The sequence below is a fragment of the Colius striatus genome, chromosome 12, assembly GCF_028858725.1.
Source record: "Colius striatus isolate bColStr4 chromosome 12, bColStr4.1.hap1, whole genome shotgun sequence".
Taxonomy (NCBI): Eukaryota; Metazoa; Chordata; class Aves; order Coliiformes; family Coliidae; genus Colius; species Colius striatus.
In genome coordinates, this window is record NC_084770.1 from 12,825,855 (window position 1) to 12,847,614 (window position 21,760).

The following is a 21,760-nucleotide window of genomic DNA, read 5'->3' on the forward strand; positions in this document are numbered from 1 at the left end:
GGATGACAGATTGTTCTGCTGGACAGTTGTGCAGAAGTTTGTACGGACATCATTGTCTTGCCTAGTGGCTCATAAGAAAGAATGTGGATTGTAATGCTGCCAGTTCTATTTTTAATTGACTCAAAGTAATAAAATTCAAGTAAGCTTTCCAAAGGAATGCCTATAAGTGGTATTTCATTTTGATATTTGTGAATATAACTGTGCTGCTCAGACTTGATTAACTGAGAGCAAAATCTCTGTTTCTTACTATAGAGGTTGATCGACGTCTCTCCAAACCTCCCCAAACTCATCAGTTCGATGAATGTACAGCCACCAAAGGAAAATGAAATAGTTCTGCTGAGTGGATTAGCATCAGGAAACCTTCAGGCTGATTATGAAGTTCCCCAGGTAGGAATCAGACTCATTTCTAAGATCACATCACATCTGCAAAGGATGGAATTTAGAAAATGGGGGGAAAAAAGGAAGCTGAAAGTGAAGTCCTTGCATCAGTTTAAGAGATGAGTGGGAATTTGCAAACCTAAGAAATAAATCTGTCTAATAAAAGTCTGTTAAGTGTACGTGGCAAGAGGGTGGCACAAGGTAGGAGCGAAAATCCTGCTACTCCCTCTAGATCCTGTGGATGTCTGGGTTGCAGCTGGTAATGCTTAAAGCCATATTAGTGGCTGATCTTTCAGGGAAGGCAGGTATTGGTGGCAGAGATGATTCATAAACCCAGATTTCAAGAGTATCAGAAGTGCAGCACAGAGGGGAGAAAGGAAAGATGTAACACTTTTTCTGTGCACATAGCTAGATCAAGGCACAGCTCCTACAGACCTGCTGCTTCCCACTTTTGTTCCCAATCCATCTTCTCCCACGCATGCACCTCGGAAAAGAGTTGCTGATAGGACTAGAGGCTACTGCAAGCCTGGATGTGACAATGGAAAATACCAAGCTACATTAACCCTATCAGACTTCATTTAGCTTCTATCAACTTAGAAAATAATTAATGCATTAATTAAAACTTAACATTTAAAGGAGCTAAAGGCAAAGCTCTCATGCTAACTTCTTCACTCCCTTTATTGCCAATGAAATGTACCCTATCTATGATCTGAAGGCCAGTATTCCTCCTACTGACACCACATAGAGAAAGAACCAAATGATAACATTTGCTTAAAGTCATTTTCATGCACAAGTTCTAAAAGCTTAGCTCATTATTGTAATAAGAAGCTTTTTCTTCCTTTCCATTTTTTATCATACTTTATGCCTGTTTCCATCTGTGTAAAGAAAGAGAAATACTTCAGTACTTCTTGGCCTGGTTCTGATTTCATTGAATAGTAAATTAAGAACAATTTCATTAAAACTGCAGTTTTAATGGAGTACAGAACTGTCTGAGCAGACTTAAAACATGAACAGGTATCTCCAGTTTTATTTGCAGGAGTAAAAAAAAGGAGAATTTTTTTTTCCACCAAAATTAACTTGTTTACAGAAGTGTTCATGAAGCAGGCCCTGGAACAGCTGTATTGCAAAGATCATTGAATTTTATGTCATACTAATAAGCTGATTTTTAAAGAGAGAAACTTACACTTGTGACTCATGGCTAAATTTAGCAAGATTTACAAAGAACACAACTTTGTAGTGGACGCAATGGAGGTCTAAACCCCTTCAACCTGTGGAGAGGCCACTGCAATACACACCAAGGGTGCTTCGAGACCTGAACCAAGAGGTTTGGAGTACCCAAGTTAACTCCACCTCAGAAAGATTGTGGCCACTGAGACTGGCAGCCTTCTCAGAGAGAGCACAGTCAAGAGACAAATGAGAACTAACTGAAATTGCTCTCTTGTAAGAGGAGTAAAGCTTTCCATTGTGTCTGGGTGAGATTCTTTGGCCAGAAGAGCACATGCTGTGGTCGGCCTCCTGTTTTGTTTGGCATTCCACAGAATCTCATTTATAAGGAGACTCACTGAGTTTTCAGACAGGGATTTTCATTCTTCTCCCTCTCAGCCCTTTTCACAAGTACAACTCTACAAATGGTCGACTGGAGAAAAACCAGGGGAATGCTGGATAACATTAAGTAACATTTTTACAATATGGTCTATGCTCAAGTCTGATTCATCAAAAATTTCTTAGCAACTAGTTCAAAGAAAAAAAAATATCCCTTTTCCATTTTACTTTTGACACACTAATTTATCTGGTTCTCTGTGCAGACATATTTTTAAGTGAAAAGGAAGAGCTGGCTAATAAAACATGGTATTTCAATGTAATGCTCATCCCACTCCCTTTATTGCTAGATATTTGCTTTGCATTCACACTCAATGACAAAAGATGTAGAATGGGGTTATATTATGCCAGATACAGTGCAAGGGCACAGGGGTTGCAAGGCATCTTCTCTACAGCTTAAAATCTACTACCTCCATCCATAGTTCTACTCAATCTGTCTCCCTTCTAGGGGCCTGGAGTTCAAGCACAATCTGAAAAAGCTTGGCTTTGGTTTAAAGTACATCCATACCACAAACATAGTCCCATGCAGAGATATCAACTTAGCTCTGTGAATGTATAAATAGCTAACAGTTTTAATATCAATAAAATGAGGATAACAAGAATTCCTTTCAGTTTCTGTCCAACTTTCAACTTAATTTTACAGCTGCTCTGGGTAAGATAGTTTTACATTAAGGTTCAGCACAGCAGGTAGTGAGTGAAGCCTTATCTCCGGTGGGGGGTTATACTGGTCTGAAATAATGGGGCTTGGGCAAATAAGGAATGAGAGGAAGAAAAGCAGAGGAACAAAATACTGTTTTAAAATAGACTGTAAAAGCATCTAAAGGTGACCTTTTCTTCACAGTCTTGCCAATCAGTATTTAAAGGGTTGCAACAGAAATTATCCTGAAAAAGAATTCTTGCCCACAAACAATTCCCTCAAGAGACAGGTAATATCAGGTTGTGTGAGGCCATTAATAACAGAGTCAGTCAGATGACTAACTCTGACATGGCTAAAAGCAAGTAAGTCTCTGTCATTAACAAGTTGACTGAAAACAAAGTGCTTGGTAATTCCGACAAAATAAAGATGCCCCTGTGATACAGATGAGTTCTCTACTAAAAGGCTTGTATAACAAAACCTGTCAGTCCAAGTGGTCTTATTTTGGCATATATGTAACTGCACACTGTTACAAACCTCTAAATGACAAATTGTATTGCATCTTTGCAACAGAAGGTTCCTGAGATATTTATAGACAAGGAAGCTTAAAATAAGTTTTATTTTTTTAATTAAATAACTGTTTGAGATTCTTTTCCTCTCTAGTGTCCTTGGCTGGCAGATGTCTGCTTGGTTCAGTGTGCGAGGGGAGACAGGAAAAACAGTGCAAGCTGCATCATTTTTGAAATAAACAAGTTTCTGATTGGGCTTGAACTCGTTCAGGAGAGACAGCTGCAGATAGAAGCTCATGTCTTAAAGCCTGAGGATGACACAAACTGCTCCGTGTCCTCAATAGAAGAAGATTTCCTCACAGCATCTGAGCACCTCGAGGATGACAACGACGCTGATGAATGTAAAACTGGTAAAGTCAACAGGACTGAGCATTGTTCATCCCGCAAAACAGCCACGGCAGTGCTTAGTGAAATTGCACTTGATGTTAACTCATGCATATATTTGTTTGTAATTTAGAAAATGGACAGCCATTCATACTTTCAAATTGCTATTCAAAGACAAGGATATGTGGTTGTGCAGCAGTTTTACAGAACAGTAATGCTTTACACAGTTGTGCAGCCATTTTCTTTTTAAAGTTACAGAGTACTCTGCCAAAACTAAATTCTTCTTTTTCTTTTAATAGGCCATGAAAAATTAAGTGCTTCAGAAGCATCTTCAGATGTCAAAAAAAATAGAGGGAAGGGATTCGAAAATCTCCAGTACAGAAAAGCCAGGTTGCCTTTCATCCTTGAAGGGAACTGCATTAATAAAGATAATGCAGCTACTAGAGTATCCGAAGCTGTGAACATTGTGGCTGAAGATGGAAGCTTACAACCTGAAGATAAGTCAGATCAGGAAATACTGTGGCAGAAGGAATTAGCAGGAAGAGCTACTTCATCCTTTAGTACTACTAAATTGACTGAAGAGGTTGAAAATTCCTGCTCAGTGCTTGTGTTAGAAGATGTATCTTTAACCAAAATGGCTAAAGAGGAGCTGGGGCCTCTGTATGACCCAACAGCAAAACACAGCAGTAAGACAGATGGAGAGGATTGTGCAGGTATCAGGAAGACTGATCCTCCCTCGCAAAATGAGCAGGCAACTGCAGGTCAGTATGCCACAAATTTAGCAGAATCTGTTCTGCAAGATGCATTCATTAGGCTCTCACAGTCTCAACCCACTTTTAGTGAGGAGGCTGCAGTCAGCATCTCCACAGAAGGCTCCTGTAAGTCAGAAGATATATCTGCTTCCCGATCATGGAGTGAACTTCCAAAGATTGTCATAGTGCAAAGTCCAGATAGTTCTGAGAATATATCTGACTGGCCAGTGTCTGCCTTCCCCAGCCTATGCCACTGGGCTGAATCAGAAAGTTCTGCTGAAGTTTCAGATTACTTAGAGGAGGAACGTTCAAATGGACACGGTCAGAGCACACTGGAAGCGGCTCTGGCTTGTGCAGCCACTGTTATTGGAACCATTTCCAGTCCCCAGGCTGCAGAAAAATTCAGACAGGATCAAGAAGCCACAGACTCTAAAGGTGGAGTGCTTGATAATGAAGAGCTACACACAGCATCCTCACAGCTTGATAACTGTGCTGGCACAGAATATTCATTTCCATCTGCGCTGTGTGGCATGACTCAAGTAGCAAGTGCAGTAGCTGTCTGTGGTTTGGGAGAAACAAAGGAAGATAACTACCCTGCAACTTCGAGTGGACTTCTGTCTGCTGCTCAGACTTCTGCAGCCATTACTCTTCATTGTAGCATAGCTATAGGAAGCAGCATGGAAAAACTAAATGATAGCATTGCACAGGCACTTCTCAAAGAGGCATCAAGAATTTTGACAAAGCCCAACACATACAAAAATGTAGGGCATTTTATGGAATCTATGAATGCAAAAATTATTCAAACAGCAGCAAAGCCACGGATTCACCACACTGATGAAGCAGTCAGGGATGAACTTGCACAAAACTTATCCAATATTATTCTACGACATTCTATTGAAGAGGTTAGGAAGAAGAGGCAGCTACACCCCCACTCAGAAAACGGCTCAAGTACACAAGACATTTTCATGGATACTGTAAATGAGTTGCTTTTTAACATAATACATTTCACTTCCAAGAAGATGAATGACATAAGACAAGTCGAAGAGTGTTCTCCTCTCTTTTCCGAGGGCACGAAAACAGATAAAGTAACAAGAGCAGAAGGATGGTCAACACAGGCATGTGACCCTTCACACAGCCCCCTCGATCACTCTGCCGTTAAGGCATTTGGTATGTCCTACACCACTAGTGCAAGCAAAGATCTTGGAAATGTCACAAACACTAGGAAAAGTCACATGAAAGATGTAAACAGCAAGGAAAGTGTCACACTGCATTCAGAACCAGCAAGCAGAGCTACAGGGCATAACACACTTGTTGCGAAAACATCTCCCAAGAAAAGATACCTGAAAAGAACCGCACGAGACTGTTACAGATCCCCAGATCAAAGTAACAATCATCAGAAGAGAAAAGAGAACACCTTTGCAAACAATGAATGCAGGCATGGTGTCCAAGAACAGTTGTCTTCCAGTGCCACCACGAATGCAGAAAACCAGGCCATGTGTAACTGTGATGCTGTGCTGAGTAATGATGTTCAGGTTAGCTTGTCTTTATTAGGTAATCACGTCTTGCTTCCTTCTCAACCTGTGATACAGGTAAAACATTCAAGGGACAAGTATTGTATAGCTGATTTTGCAGAAGAGTTGGCGGAAACAGTTGTATCTATGGCAACGGAAATAGCTGCCATTTGTCTAGAAAATTCAAATGGAAAGCAACCCTGGTTCTGCGCATGGAAGAGAGGCAATGAATATCTGGTGACCCAGAGTTTATCATGCAGAACCATGAAAAGGAAAAAGGAAACCCATGCTAATGGTTCAGTTGTTCGGAAGCACAGGGCACCTAGACTTAGTGAGATCAAAAGAAAAACAGATGAGCATCCTGAGCTCAAGGAAAAATTGATGAATCGAGTAGTAGATGAATCTATAAACCTTGAGGACACACCAGATTCAGTCAACATATTTGCAAATGAAGTGGCTGCCAAGATCATGAACCTCACCGAACTCTCCGTGGTTGATAGCATCTGGCAAGGTCCAAACCACCCCAGGAACAGGCTGCACTGTGAAAGATGGAGCCGAGCCAAGGCCTCAAGTTGTGAGAGCATACCAGAGGAGGATTTAGATTCCAAAGCTTCTTTCAGTACCCTGGGCCTAATAAATGCCTTTGGTCAGCCTTTGAGCCAGACAAGTTCTGTCTCAAAGCAGTCTAGTTGTGAAAGCATTACAGATGAATTTTCAAGGTTTATGGTGAACCAGATGGAAAATGAAGGAAGAGGTTTTGATTTATTACTGGATTACTATGCAGGAAAAAATGCAAACAACATCTTAACTTCTGCTTTGCAACAGGTAGCCAAGAAAAATGGTCATCTTAATGTAAGACCAAGTTGCCCATCCAAACAGTCCAGCACAGAAAGCATAACAGAAGAATTTTATAGGTATATGCTAAGAGAAATAGAAAAGGAAAACAAAGACAATGTATCTTCCCCTCTGAATTCAAAGGACTGGTGCAGCAATTTGCTACCACCCTCTCTACGATCTCCCTTTTGCTTTAGGCAATCGTCAGTGCCTGACAGCAGATCTGGCTCTAGGCTGACAGTCAATGTCCCGGTTAAGGCAAATTCCTTAGATGGATTTGCCCGCCATCACCAAGATTCCTTAAGCGTACAGCCAGTCAGTACTGTGGCTTCTTCAGGTCTTTGCAAGTCTGACTCCTGCCTGTACCAAAGATGCAAGACTGACCAGATCACAGACACGCTGATTCACGAGACGTGGGCAAGTTCTATTGAATCTCTAATGCGCAAGAACAAAATCATAGTGGATGAGGCAGAAACTGCAGAGGGAGACCAGTTTCACAGTGATTCCCCACCATATGTGGAACAATATGCAAACAGACTGGCTGCAAATATTGTTGAAAATGGTAAAAACTTAATTGTCGTCCAGCAAGATTCCTTTGATTATACAAGCCAAGAACATGTGCTGGAAAGCAAACATCCCCAAAACGCAACTCAGATTCAATCAAAACCCAAAAGGAATGGAATAAATTTGGATGAGAAAAAAGAGCATATGAAAAGTCCTGGATGCCTCCCTGCAGGTCAGCACAGGGAAGTGCCTTTAATTCAAATAGAAACTGATCAAAGAGATGAGCCAGAGAAAAACTCAGAGTCCTTAACTTCACATATTCCTTCTGGAAAGGAGCATCAAAGCAAGGAGAGGCCTCCAGAAAATTTTGATGGGAAGCACACGGTTTCCAGTTCCATAATAAATAGGTAAGTGACAAAAGAGCAAATCAGCACATTGCTTTGGTGTTTGTTTTAATTTCCAAGTAAAAAATTATTTTAGAAAAGAAAGAAGATAAAAAGAAGCACTTTTAAAGAAATAAGCAGATTAAGTTCTGATTACAAGTTTCTAATGGCATAAAATCACCCAGTCATATATCGCAATGATGATTTCTGGAGCAAACCTACATTGACTATGACAATACTATGGTTCTGAGATTCAGATCTATTTCTGCACAAAAGTTTTCTCTCTACAGATATTTATGTCTTCCATAGTCAGGATATGAATGACAGGCAAAGTTTAAACCTTCATTTAGTGCTGGCTGACATCTCAACATAAAAGAAAAATGAAGATCAGTGTTAGTGAAAAGCAGAACATGGCAGAATTTGACCTGTAGTTCTCTGCCATGTATGTTTGTGTAACTAATCTTTTGTGTACTTGGAAACAAGACCAGACTTCTGAGAGCTTGAAGTTCAGCTTTGTGTTTACAGTCTGGAGTCACTGTAACAGAAATTCTTTAATAGAGGATATAAAATAGTAATTAAAAGCACTTCTCACCTCCTTCGGTTCAAAACTTCTCTGGTTTTAGATAGAGAAAGTAAGAAAATTTTGTTTCCATTTCATTTCATTGAATTTATGCCACAGCTTAGAATCCTCTTCCTATAGTTGTACTCCTTTTGCTAAGGAATCTGCAACTTGCTTTGGAGAGTGCAGTGCTAATGTAGAGGATCACTGTGGATGCTATGACATTAAGAGCAAAACTTTTTCTCAAGGCATTGCCTACTTTTAACTGTACCTCTTCATCATATCTGTTACTTTAATGGTATCTAAAGTGCTGATCACTTGGAGCATTGCAGTATTCCATTACCTCAGAGTTCTAGGAAGAGTGCAGTTGCTAGTGTTATAAACCATTTTGTAGCTCATTTTATTCTAGACAGTGCTGTGTTTTGGCTTTTAGCAAAGCTCTGCTTGAAGTGAGAAAGCATGTACTTTCCTGTGTACAGTAGCAATTAGGTGGACATTTATCACAGTGTCACTTTCATACCAACTCTCCCACACTAACCTTCCTCTTCCTTTAAAACAACTTGCTTTTAATAAGATACATTTAGAAATCTACCTATTTGGAATCTTGACTGAAAACAAAGTTATTTTTCACAGTTTATGAGCTCTTTAATAACAACTTTTCTCTGGCTTTGATGCAGAGTTCCCAAAGAGGCTATGGGAAGTTTAAAGCAATGGGATAGTTAGGGCAGCATCAGTACCCAGAGGTGTTTGCAGCATGCAATGCAAATGTGTTTGAAAGGAATCTCAACTACAAGCTCCACAAGTGTGTACCAGACGTGCTTGCACCCTTGCTGGGAACATAGCTTCCAGTGGTTCTTCACATGGATTTGAACCACTTGTGGCATGGCTGGCTGGACCAAATCTAGGCTGAAGTAAAAACTAAAAAAAATATATAATGAAGATAATAAAAGCCTTGGCACCAATTGCTTTGATCCATTCCTACTGCATGAAATTCCTTGCTGGTGTAGATGCAGGCATAGAGGACTCCATGCGAAATATCAAGCATACACGTAGTCAACTAAAAACACCAAAACAAAATGAAAAGGCTGTGCAGGCCCAGGAAAGAGGTCTTCAGCAAGGAAAAAGCGTTGTTTCTTGCACGTAGGCTGTGCAACAGACCCAGTCCTGTCACAGTTACACAAAAATAGTTCCCACCGACTGTTCAAAAGTAAGGAACTGTCAGTTCAAAGCATCACTAGTCTGAGATACAATTGCATAATGAATCAAACAAACCCCAAAATGCCAAGTAGCAAAGCCCACAAAATTCTCTTGTGTTTTGGACCAAGTATTAGCTGCTACCTGTCCTGTATTAAAACATCTGAATAACACCACGACCCTCTGACCTGTCCACTCAGTGCCTTTGTGTTCCTGCCAATGATGAGTTCTGTAACTTGAGGGGTCAGAGATCACAGATGGAATTATTTGACAGATGTTGAGTGTCTGGCAGAGCAGAGGCCCTCAGGCAAACAAGTCCCTTTCTCCCTGTACAGGAGGCTGCCACTCTCTCTAGCATCCAGCATTAATGCAACAATTTCTTAGTTTTGCTGAGTGAGAGCATGGCAGAAGGATACAGTATATTCTTGATCAGGTTAATTACTTGAGAGCAATAGAATTTTTGGGGTGAACTCCTGCTCTAGCTGAAGACAGGGCACCTCAACCATAACTATAGATAAAAGTTTGAAGGCAAGAACTTCTCTAGAAGGATCCTGCAGAGTGGCCAGTACATATTACACTGTTTTTTTAATCACAATGTTGCAAATCCAGTAAATACTACAAAACTACAGGTTTAATTTGTTATTCTGGCACTGCAGTGATATAACTAATTCTTTTTATAGTCCAAAAAGAGTGAGGTTTGAATTATTATATACATTTTTGCCTGCATATTGAAGGTCTCACAGTGAACCTTGCAAAGTCCAGTTTGGCTCTGAAAAGTTACCATAAATACAGCTTTTCTTTTACTTTTAGGAGTGCATTTGTGGGAATGTGTAGCTATGTATACGTGTGCTATAAAATATGTGTGTATGATGTCAAATATGCCAAATTAGAAAGCACCTTTCCCTTAACCCTTTACTTTCTAAATATAGTCTGAGCTCCATATTCAGTTTGGTTTCTGACTGCCTGCTGAACATCTACCTAGAAAAAGAATACTTTACTGTTTAGGTTGGAGAAGGACAAAGATCCTAAGAAACACAGAAGGCTCAGAGTCATTAGTGCTTCACAACCCACAATACTTTCCTACTTTTACTTCTGGTTGTCATTTATATCTGCAATGTTAACAGAGTAGAAGAACCTGCCAAGAAACTTACTCACCCATTAGTAGGACAGGGCTTTAGTGCCAATATATATTTCCAAGAGATGCTGTCATTCTGCACTAACATATACCACATACTTCAACTATGGATTGACTGAAGTGCATTAAGCAACAGGCCTATTCAGTGAGCAGTTCTTGTACATGCAAAATTTTTTTGTACAAATGAAACCTTTTCTATGCATATTTCAGTATAAGGCTTACTTTGTTTTGTGGTTTTTTATAGCAGTCATAAGAAGATCCTTTTTTAAGAGTTTCACAGACCAGATGTTCAACTGGACTTTGTGTATAAATTATAAGCTTGTCCAGTCTCATCTCTAAAATTTTGCAACTTGGTTGACTTTAATGAGCAGCACTGCCCAAAGATTGGTCCCACGAGTTTGTTTGCTTATATTACAATATCAGTGTGCCTTTCTTGTCACCCTACCAGCAACAGTCCTCAGAGCAGATCGGATGCTGAAATCATAGGAGAGACAAAAACAGCTGAAGAATTTCCAAACCATCTCAGCAGCAGTGAAGAAAGCACTGGCAGCTGGTCCCAGCTAGCTAATGATGAGGACAATCCTGATGACACAAGTAGCTACTTGCAACTCAGCGAGCGATCCCTGAGGTACCCATATTTTCTGTTCTCAGTATACAATGTGGTCTAATCAACTAAGCCAATGATTTGACTACCACGCATCAGGAATGAGGGTCAACAGTTCAAGACTTATTCAGAATACTGTAAAAGAAAGCCTAATGACAGATTTCATCTTTATTTTTAAAGAATGGGGAAAAGTTGGCCTCGTTCTGGTTCTCAGGCACATATTTTTATTATCAGTGACCAGCTAGATTCAGAGAAAGAAAAAACTTTCTGGTGCCTTCCTGGTGCCTCAGTCCTTCAGTGAAAGGGCCATGAGACAAGCTAATTGCTAGGGTCTTTGATTTATTTGCTACTATTTGCATAACACATATTTTGGCATCTCCTTAGCTGAAGTTTATGAGACTGCTGTTCCCACTGGGTATCTATGCACTGAGAGCAGAGACAGAGCCCTGATCTACTAGTTACCTAGTAGATACAAACTCTAAGGTTTATAGCTAAACTGTAGGGTTAGTTTGACTTCAACCCTTTCACAACTTCAGACTGAGAAATGTGTTTTTCTTCACATGCTCTTAGGTTAGGTTTCTGAAATGTTGTCAAGTAGTTACATCTTTCTCTTGGGTATTAAGACAACAGGGAGGGAAGATGGCATGGTAATGAAGCGGGGAAGAGAAGGACTGTTGGCTAGCTGAAAAAATACTGAACAAAACTTTTCTGTCAGCGTGGGTGAACATTCATCCCATTATTATAGTATCAAAGTTGAACAAAGTCCTTGGTTTGAGAGAGCTAATGTGTTGTGCCTTTTGGCTCTGCGTTGAAACAGAAATTACTACAGCAAGTCTGAATGCATGGTGTGCTGACACTGACTCAGAAAAACCTGATGGGGAAAGGAACTGTCTAATCAATCTTTCTAATGTAAGGAAAACCACTATTAGTTGCTTTTCCAGTAAAAATTAAGAAGGTCTACTTGATTTGCCACACAGAAGATGCTTGTGCTAATTGACTTGCAGCCAGCAAATCCACAACCTATTCATGAGACTGTTACAATATTTGCGTAAATATTCACTCTCAAATTTATAATGATGTTACAAAGTGAACTGGTACTGTTTTTTCCAAATGTTCTCAGATGCAATACTTCTCTCTTGTGAAAAAGCCAAAGAAAATACTTCCACATATTAGTGGTCCCAGTGAGCACCGGTTTTAATTAAAATCTCAATCTTTCAGAGTAGTCAGACACTTAAGGGGCTGTCACTGTACTTCTGGGTTCCATCAGATCCCTGGTAGTATTTGGGGCAAGATGTAGTACACAAACTGCTGCTAGTTACGGACATGGAGTCACCCAACAGGTAAGTAGAATGATGGGCAACCAAATGCCTTGCTGTAACTCACCACGTTCAGAGGTATCTGAATCTCTGCAGGCTTTTTTCCAGGACATCTCTGTACCTGATAGTATTTCTTTTCAAGGACTCATGCAGACTAGTTTTATGTTTGAGTCCAAATGTTCATTGCATAAGCCATTCACTAGAAGATAGTCCACTTTTGTTTTTTTCCTCTAGTTTCCAGCATCACTTGATACATGCTCCATCTACAACCATTTTAATAAAAGCCTCATTATTTTGAGCAGATTAACGTGCTTCATTCTGGGAACTACTTGCTGAGCACAATTGATTTTATGTAACTGCATAGCATGGGGCAGCCTCTTCACTTTGTGCATAAATACATTAAAATGTATGGAGACATTTTCAGTGCAGTTTGGCACTAATGTTTAAACTTTTGCTTTGTCAGCAATGGCAACAGTAGTACAACTAGCAGTCTTGGCATTATGGATCTGGAAATTTATCAGGAGAACGTGCCATCTTCTCCTATGATTAAGTAAGTAGTCGCTAAAGTGAGACTTGATGTTTAGTCTAATTTTAACTGTGAGTTGTTTATGCCATCTTAAATGTGCCAAGCTCTGCTTTGCACCTGCTGCTGAGCCTGACCTTCGTTTCAGAAAAATAGCACATGCAGGTGTCTGTGCAGAGTGACAGCACTAGACAGTGAAAGATTACAGAAAAGCCCACCCAGATGGGTCCCTCAAGAGAATGTGGATCCACCAACTGCTTTGCCTAAAAGACAGCTTTCTGCAGTATGTTTCCCATTGTGTACTTTCTTCTCCAAATAATTTCTCAAGTATTATAAAAAATGTACTGTAATAGCAAGGTCAAGCAAATAAGGATCCATGAAAAAATACATCATAGCATTCTTTTGAAGAACAGCAATGACTTGGACCAAAGTACATATTACCTATTTTTTCTACCAATCATGCAATGAAATTATCAAGAGATGTTCAAGTACCTGCCTAAAGATTCTGGTACCCTGAAACCTGGTATAACCTGCCAGCTGATGAATGTCATGATGCAGCCTGGGCATGGCCACTGCAGGAATGTACAGACTGTAAATACGCATCAAATGTGGGAACTTAGTGAAGTCAGTGACATAAAAAAAACTTCACAGCTTGTTACCAGACCATTTTACAGCTGTCCTGCTTTTGACAGGCATTTTTTCTGTAAGAAATGAGGGCCTTCGTATTTCTGTAGTTACAGGCATTCTCTCAGCTGCCAATTCGCAGACTAACCTTGTTAAAACATTCCCATCTTCACCTGTACACATTGATACCTCCTGCACACATCCCTAAAGATGGTCCTTCTCTCTTATATTTCCAAAGACCAAAGGAATAAATTTCTGACTCCCCCTGATTAGCTTTCAGGGGCTACTCTCAGGTGTTAGGCGATAGTTGAGAGAAGTTCATATTTCCACAAATCAAAGTAAAAGCACAGAATAGACCTGCCGTTCAAACAGAAACTTGGGAAGGAAGTCATTAAGCATCTATGGTTCTAAGTCATGAGAAACCCTGTGTTGCATGCTGCCATTTTATTCTTTCCTCTCACAGTAACCACCACACAAGTATATATAACCTTGATTCTTTAAAGCCATGAGGGAGATTCTGAAATCCTGTGAATGAAGGAGGTAAATAGCAGTGCCCTTCTGTGCTAGAAACAAAATCTTACACCTGCAGCATTCCTTTTGATGGCAGAAAGAGACAAATGTGTACTGCAAGTGCTGTCCCTGCAGGAGCAATCAAACAAATGCAAGAATAGGGAACTTGCAGTCTCCTGCCACATGTACATGAGCGTGGATATTGTGTTGAAATGAAAGCTGAAGCTGTGACCAAGATGCCTGAAGTTTGATTCCTGTAGTTTAAGAAAGAGATGGTACATAAGAAATTAAGATCTTTGGAAGATTTTACTAGGTGCAATATGAATTTGTTTATCCAAACAGATAATATTTTTAAAACCAGCAGTGGCTGAAGTCATTGATAGTTAACAATTGTACTTAACTACGAAAGATGAAACCAGAGAGCAAGACTGGAAGAGACTGAGGCAGGGAGTACAGCACTGCACAGTGCAGACATTGGACATTCAGCATTTCCACTCAGCTTCTGAGACATGCTGTGTCTTACCATAATGTCATTTGCTTGTCATTATGTAAACTGTAAAAACACAGATCCCGATAAAATGTAATGCACAGTGCAACCAGTACTTCATCCTATTATGGGAATTATGCTGCTATTTCCATAACTTTTCCTCATTTACAGATTAAATGAATGAAATATATTCCCCATTTTTTAATTTCATCCTATGTAACTTTTTTCTTGCAGTTTTCTAGGTCTTACATTGAGGGAGAAGTTTATCCATCATGAAGCAATGTTGTAGAATGTTCCTAAATATCACTAATAAGCTTTGTTGTTGTTTGTTTCTAAGTGAATTAGTAGAAGAAAAGGTTTTCCTTAAAGAACAGACAGAAAATACAGAGGGTAAGTTGAACCATATCAATTAAAGCATACAATTTGAAGTTAGCACAAGTAATTGCACAGTAACTGCTGGGATTATTTTTCCAGAAAGTACTTCTGGGCTTTCAGTGGGAACAGCTAATTGTCAAAAAGACCTACTGGTGATAAACTTTGATCTGGAACCGGAGTGCCCCGATGCAGAGCTGCGAGCCACCCTGCAGTGGATAGCTGCTTCTGAACTCGGAATTCCAACCATCTATTTTAAGAAATCTCAGGAAAACAGAATTGAAAAGGTACTATTTATAGAATTGGACATACTATTAATCACATACATACTATTGGACATACTATTGGACATACTTTAATCACAGCAGCAGTTACGATTTGTAGAAGTTACTGAGCTCAAAAGCAGGTGCAAACCCATGTTTGTTACAGCAAGATGGCAATGCTACTGTTTAGTACACAAAGGAAGGAGAGGATTAAATGAATCAGAATTTAAGGGATGTGAAATAGTTAATAGATTGTCTGTGGCACAGGAGCAGTATCACCATCAGATATTCTATGAAGCCTCTGTAGCATGCTTTGATTAATCTATTTCCTTTTTCATATCAATGGTACTTTAAGTATCAATGCCCAAGGCAGAATTACCAATCTCCTTCATGTGGCTGCATTTGCAGGGTTGCAGATTGCTTTCATGCAGTTTAAGCATATTATCTTAAAAAGTAAAAGTAAAAATCACCTGTCTGTGGACATCTCACATGCAAAGTTCTGCTGCTCAGTGGCAGAGCTGATTTAGGATGTGAGACAGAAGATGGACTTAAGATTTGCAGCTTTGAAATCCTTTGTTCTTATACAGGTTCTGCCTTGTCTGAAACAGTGATTAGGGCAGCCTCAGGCAGATCTGAACTCGTGGCTAGGTCTTCATAAATTGCCAGAGCTGGCGATGCAGCAGATACACAGGGGCCTGGCAGTTCCTCCTACATTTGTGCAAGGTCCACCATGGATCCACCGTAGGATTACAGTCACTTTGGGCTGGCAGAAAAGGACTTCTGTTCACCAAGGAATGGGCCCATCACTCAAATACATAGAAGAGACTAACTGCAAAATAAAGATAAGCTATATTAGCACAGGTTCACTGTCTGACATAAGATTACAAGGCCTGGGAGACAGCTTTGGCCCGGGCAGTGATCAACCAGTGTTTCCAGTGGAGCCATATTTGCAACCACACATCTGCTGCTTTGAAAATTATAGTGACTAAAGCATTTTGCATCATTGTATGGAAACAGTGAAGCACCCCTGGCTTCTCAATAGAAAAGGGCTATGAGTGCCAGTACTCTTTTGCTCTGACTAGGGTGCAGTGTAGCCTCTGCCAACCACCATTTTGAAAGCAGAAGTTTGTTTTCAGAGGAAGACAGACAGACACAGACTACCAAAACTGAGAAACCTTCTGAGGTATTAATCCAAGCTAGAGCACCAAGAACAACACCAAAGTCCAACATGGCCACAAGTGCAGACTGTTTCTATTCCTGAAGGATTAGTTAGTGCTCCATTGTAGACACCATCAAATGCCACACATGGGAAGGACCAAACCAGCCCCATTTCCCAGGTTGGCAAGAACAGTGCGGGCCTTAAGGCTTCCAAAAAGTGTCACAGTATTCAAATCAATTAATGAAAAAAGTATTACAAATCAGTATTTTGGTCTTTTATGGGAAGATCATCTTGAGTAGCAGAGATATTGTTTGATTTTCTTGAGTACATGCATTTGGGAATCATAAACATAATTTAAAATGCATTCAGCAGCAACAGTCCAAATTGCATCTAATTAAAGAAACAGCTGTCAGCTTTACCCATGTGCTTTGGCAAACAGTTAATTCAATTGCAAAAATACACTGGAGAATAATGAAGCACATCCTGCCTACAACAGTGCTCTTGGAAATCGCGTGCCTAGTAAATATCATTAAAATACATATTAAAAGTTTAGGCTTCAGTATGTAAATAGCAAACAGCTACACTAACTAGAGGCACACAATATTTTCTTGTGTGGTTTACAACTGGAGATGTAGAAGGAGCAAGCTAATTAGATATTGATTGTGAAATTCAAAGAAATGAAAAGCTCTGATTTTCATTTGTGTCCTTCAGAAAAAAAGTAGGACCAGATGTATGACACTGTGAAGCCCATTATGCAGTACAAAGTGGACAAAATTCAGGAGTTTTTTTACAGCTGCTTAAGAACGTGTATTTAACCTCTGGTCTCCCTGGTAGCTAAAAACAGAAGAAAAAATCAAGTACAGATACTCTCTGTATTTGAGACACAATTGTGGCCCAGAATTCTCTCTTACCAGTACTATGTGAATATTTTATACACTATGGGATGTGTATGGGGAAAAACAGAAAATTAAATATAAATTAAAATAGAGCTAATGTTAATTAAGAGGTTGGGGGTTTTGTCTTTGAAATGGATACACACTTCCATTACTTTGACAGGGAGTTGTCGATGACAAGGGAAGTCATGATCCTATATCAAGCACACTTTCATGGTTCTTACCTTCATTGCAATAAATAAGAAATAATCAGTGAGAGCAGCTAATTTGGCAAATGTCATTAGATCTGACCAGGCCTGGGGGAGCTATGGAACCTCAGAAATGAAGTTTTATGAATAGAAAGAACTTTCACGTTGCTGTACAGGGAATTGTGTCCACTCCCTCACACAGGAGTGCATTTACAAAGGATGGTCTCTACAGCAGGTTGTGGGTATATTTTTAACAAAACCTTAGCAAAACATTAACCCAATCCTAAGCATACTTTGTTTTGTTTTATTCAGTTTTTAGATGTTGTGCAATTAGTTCAACGGAAATCCTGGAAAGTTGGGGATATCTTTCATGCCGTGGTGCAGTACTGCAAGCTCAGTGAGGAAAGCAGAGAGATGACACCGAGCCTGTTCGATTGGCTTCTTGAATTGGGTTAAGAAAGTCCACCCTTCAGCATTTTTGGTTTCTTCCAGTTTAAATAAGCAGTGGTTCGTGTAATGCTCCAATTTCTAAATATCACCAAATGAGCACATGTCTGTTCCACAACTGAACAAGGAGCAAAACGAAACCAAGGTGTATTGTATCTTTCTGTATCATGAGAGACTCTTGATATACTGTGCTATAGATGTACTGTACTAAGAGGGAATGGATTTGTAGCCTTCTGAATGAATGGGCTACACAGTAAAGGCTCAATGATGTATATGTTCCATTTTCATCAATTTGATTATATCAATCAGTTAAAATGGGATAGTACAATCACATTCTGTTTTGGACCACCAATATTTGTACAGTTCAACTATTAGAACCAGAGTTTGTTCCAGGATGCCTAGACAGCCCTTTGTCCCTAGATCAAACTTTTAATTTTTTTTAAATTCTCATTATCTGTTAAGGGGTAAAACCTTTTGAACATTAAATGCCTTTGCAGTTAGACAACACAATGGAAAGCTGATAAAAACACATTTTACTTACTTTCCATGTGATTATTTCTCTTTCATAGTTGTTCCCAATTCCTGTCTTCTTTTCAAGGAAATAAAATCAAGACTTGCAGTTACTACCCTTAAAAAACTCATTCTCTTTCAATTGGAGTCAGTGAAGTTCATTGTTACTGCACAGAGTATACCCCTGAACAAAGCTCTGGCAGTCAGGGCAGCAGGTCTCTGAGCCCTGTCCCCCAGACCTGCCACGTGACCTTGGGCGAGTTATTTCACCTCTGTGCCTCAGTGTCCCTACCTGGTAAAAGGGAGTAATGATAGTACAATCTGCTACAGATCAGTTAAAGCAGTGAAAAAAACACTATTTAAATCAAATAGGTTGTTAATAAGGTGAAGAAATGCATATCTGAGAAGAGTACCATCACATCATAAAAGTCCTGATGTTGATTTTTGTAATGTACAAGAAAGCAAAATGATTGTTAACATTTCAGTAGACATGCTTGTTCATTCTGGATCTAAGTGTTGGACTATATGTGGTAGTTCACATTACTATAACGTTTATAACATTGCTTGATAAGATATACTATGGTATTGTCTTGTTGAGATGATCTGTTACTATCATGCACTTAATGATATATTCTCTTGACTCTGCCAAAGAGATTGGTTTTGAATATAAAGGTGAATATACCTTATCACATCACAGCTCTTCTGTGAAGTATTTCTTTGAAAATATTTGTCTTTCATCTCTCCATACCCAAACAGCATAACAGAAATTCTGCCTGCTTTTCACAATAAAATATTTAAGAGATGTTTTATTTTCCATATAACAGTATATGCTTCTGTAATATTTCTTGGGGAGGGGGAAAAAAAGACCTATCCTTTTGCACTAAATATTTTTGAAAATTTTGAAGTAGTTTTAAATAATTTATTAAGAAGAGCCATATTCTCAATTTTATCTTTAAACTCGTTCCTGAACTTGCATGATTGCATCACTCATTGTAACAAAATGCAGATTGTTAGAGAATCAAAATCTAACGTGGAATGTGAAATAACGTCAGTAATTCTACATCTACTCTGCAGTATATACAAAACAGTGACAATCGCTTTACTGTCAAGACAAAGGTCAATTTATTGCATACATGGAACATAACTGTGCAGTCACTGAGCCTGCTCCTGAGAATTGCTGAGCATCCGTAACTGCCACTAACGTGAGCAGCAGCTCTGAATGCTCAGCATTTCCAAGGCTGGAAGTTAATAAAAAGCACCAGGTATTGTAGAGTTCAAGTGCATTGTTTGAGTTAATAAATGGGAAAGTGTATTTATTTTTAAACCAAATACAGTTAGTTGTCAGTATACAATTTTTTGCTGTGATAGAATAAATGTTTACTTATCCTACAAAGCACAAATATCATGAGATGTAACAGTGTGATGCAGTTTCTCTGTACAGTAGTTCTTAATGTTGCAATTTATTCAGAAATAAATTTATGTTATAATGTGTGTCCTCTTTGCCTTCCTAAAATGTTCCTGAATGTGCTATGTTTTTTTGACCTATTGAATAATATTTACCTTCCATCCCTGTAACTTCTCAAACCTCTGATTCTAAATGAAAAGTCTGACCCATGGCCCTGACCAGAAAAAGTCAGAGCAAGCTCCAGATCTTACCTCAGAACCAAAGCTACAGCTTTGCTCGAGTTCCACAATTCATTCAAGTAATATAAGGCTAATCATAATATTCTTAGTATCACAGTAAAATAAAGAGAAATTACATGTTCATTGCCAAAACTAACCCCAGAATAACTCCTAACATATCAAATCTCTATTAGTGCTCACTCTAGCTGCTTTCAGTACCTGCAAAAGCAGGCAGGGACTGGGGAGACAAAAGTTCAGGGATCTCTTCTACAGGTTTAAGTTTGCAGAAATATTTACTGCCTTACTGCCTAGGTGCAAAGGTATTTCCACTGCTAAACAGAAAAGGAAACCAACAATTAGCTGACTAAATCAGAACAGGACTTGTCCACCATTAAAAAAGGTTGAAATAAAGACAATATTAAATACACATAAATGAGAACTTCATACTATGTACAATTTCAGGTAAAAAACTCAGAGTAAATTATATGCAGGTCAGCCTCTCTGCACACACAAGCATGATGCAAGTTGTTGACATCATGAGGGCATGGAGGAGGTGTCTGCTCACCATCTTTCCTAATACAAACTAAGATTCAACAAGTGAAATTCATACGAGCTGGATTCAAAGCAACACAAAAAGAGGTGACATTATTAAACGAGAGGATGCAAACTTGTACATAGGTTTGAGTGACAGACGGAAAACTGCTTGAAAGAGATGCACCACAACTTGCTAAATAAAACAAACCCTATCAGCCTCAGGAGATGCCCAAGCCATCAAAGGCCACCCATGGGCTGTCCCACTCACAGTTCACACACTTCTTACTCTGCAAGGTTTCAGGGGAGAATGCCTTCTGCCCTGGTGTTGACTGTACCACCCACCTAATGAAGAGCTGAATTTGGCCTTTAGATACATTAATTCAAGTATTTAAAAACTTCATTTTAATTTTTTTTTAGGCTGCTTTTAATGTTGAGATCATTGGAAATTGAAAAACTATAGTCTACCACAATTTCGCCATAACACTGAAAGTTTTCATAGTGTCTTAAACTAAACCATTTTATTGTGGTCTGTGATAAGAATGGTCACCTATTTACAGTTATGCTATTAAATTCAGCAGGTAACCTTTCTGGAGAGTCTGATTTTACTGTTTCTCTTGTTCAGTTTCACACAGAGATGCATGACAGATGAGCATAGTAATGTCAACACGAATCCTGCACTCTGACTTTCAAAATGTCAGGTGAAAACCACCCACCACTCCAGTGAAATAAAGAGCCCACATGAGTTTTACATAAAGTAAATTCCAGATGAGAAGGCAAGTGTATCTGTACTAGCCAATTTCAGAGCTTTAATTCAAGGCAGAACCATTCATAAGCCTTTGCTAAGACTGAGCAAATTTCTAATGCCACTGCTTTGATTTTTCAAACCCACTCTAAAGCCAATTATCACAAGGAACAGGCCCTCAGAAAGCAACTTGCAGATGTACAGCATTTAACAGGATAGACAGTTAAATTACACAGCTGGACTATCAAACCAATTGAGACAATTTGCAATGAAGACAGGCCTGGCTGATGGATACTGTGCTCTCCTCCTAGCTTCAGCTGAACATTGGGCAGTAAAGTGCAGCAAAGCGGAATGTATAACCAAGCAGAATACGTTTCCTATTTTTTTCATTAACTACCCAGGACATGCAAGTGATAACATGGAAGAAGACACACACACAAAAAAGGAATTCTTATAAAATGCTACCTCTAAAACATGAGTGGGTATGAGTATTGTCATCCTCATCTGTTCAGAAAGAACCTGAATCTCAAGAGATATAAAAAGCATGTGTCAAGAGACTTTTGTACAGATATGTGCCTACACGGAAATA

The 21,760-nt window shown here is 39.2% G+C and overlaps 1 protein-coding gene across 1 annotated transcript in view; it reads left to right on the forward strand.

Moving 5' to 3' along the window:
- Nucleotides 1-19,175, forward strand: part of SPHKAP (SPHK1 interactor, AKAP domain containing) — a 56,638-nt gene extending 37,463 nt beyond the window's left edge. Inside the window, exons 5-12 of the mRNA XM_010202910.2 lie at nucleotides 253-387; nucleotides 3,275-3,530; nucleotides 3,804-7,512; nucleotides 10,825-11,004; nucleotides 12,760-12,846; nucleotides 14,778-14,830; nucleotides 14,915-15,099; nucleotides 17,628-19,175. Coding sequence (XP_010201212.2) covers nucleotides 253-387; nucleotides 3,275-3,530; nucleotides 3,804-7,512; nucleotides 10,825-11,004; nucleotides 12,760-12,846; nucleotides 14,778-14,830; nucleotides 14,915-15,099; nucleotides 17,628-17,771 — 4,749 coding nt within the window. The 3' untranslated portion in view covers nucleotides 17,772-19,175. The remainder of the gene's footprint in view (nucleotides 1-252; nucleotides 388-3,274; nucleotides 3,531-3,803; nucleotides 7,513-10,824; nucleotides 11,005-12,759; nucleotides 12,847-14,777; nucleotides 14,831-14,914; nucleotides 15,100-17,627) is intronic.
- Nucleotides 19,176-21,760: the final 2,585 nt, after the last annotated feature.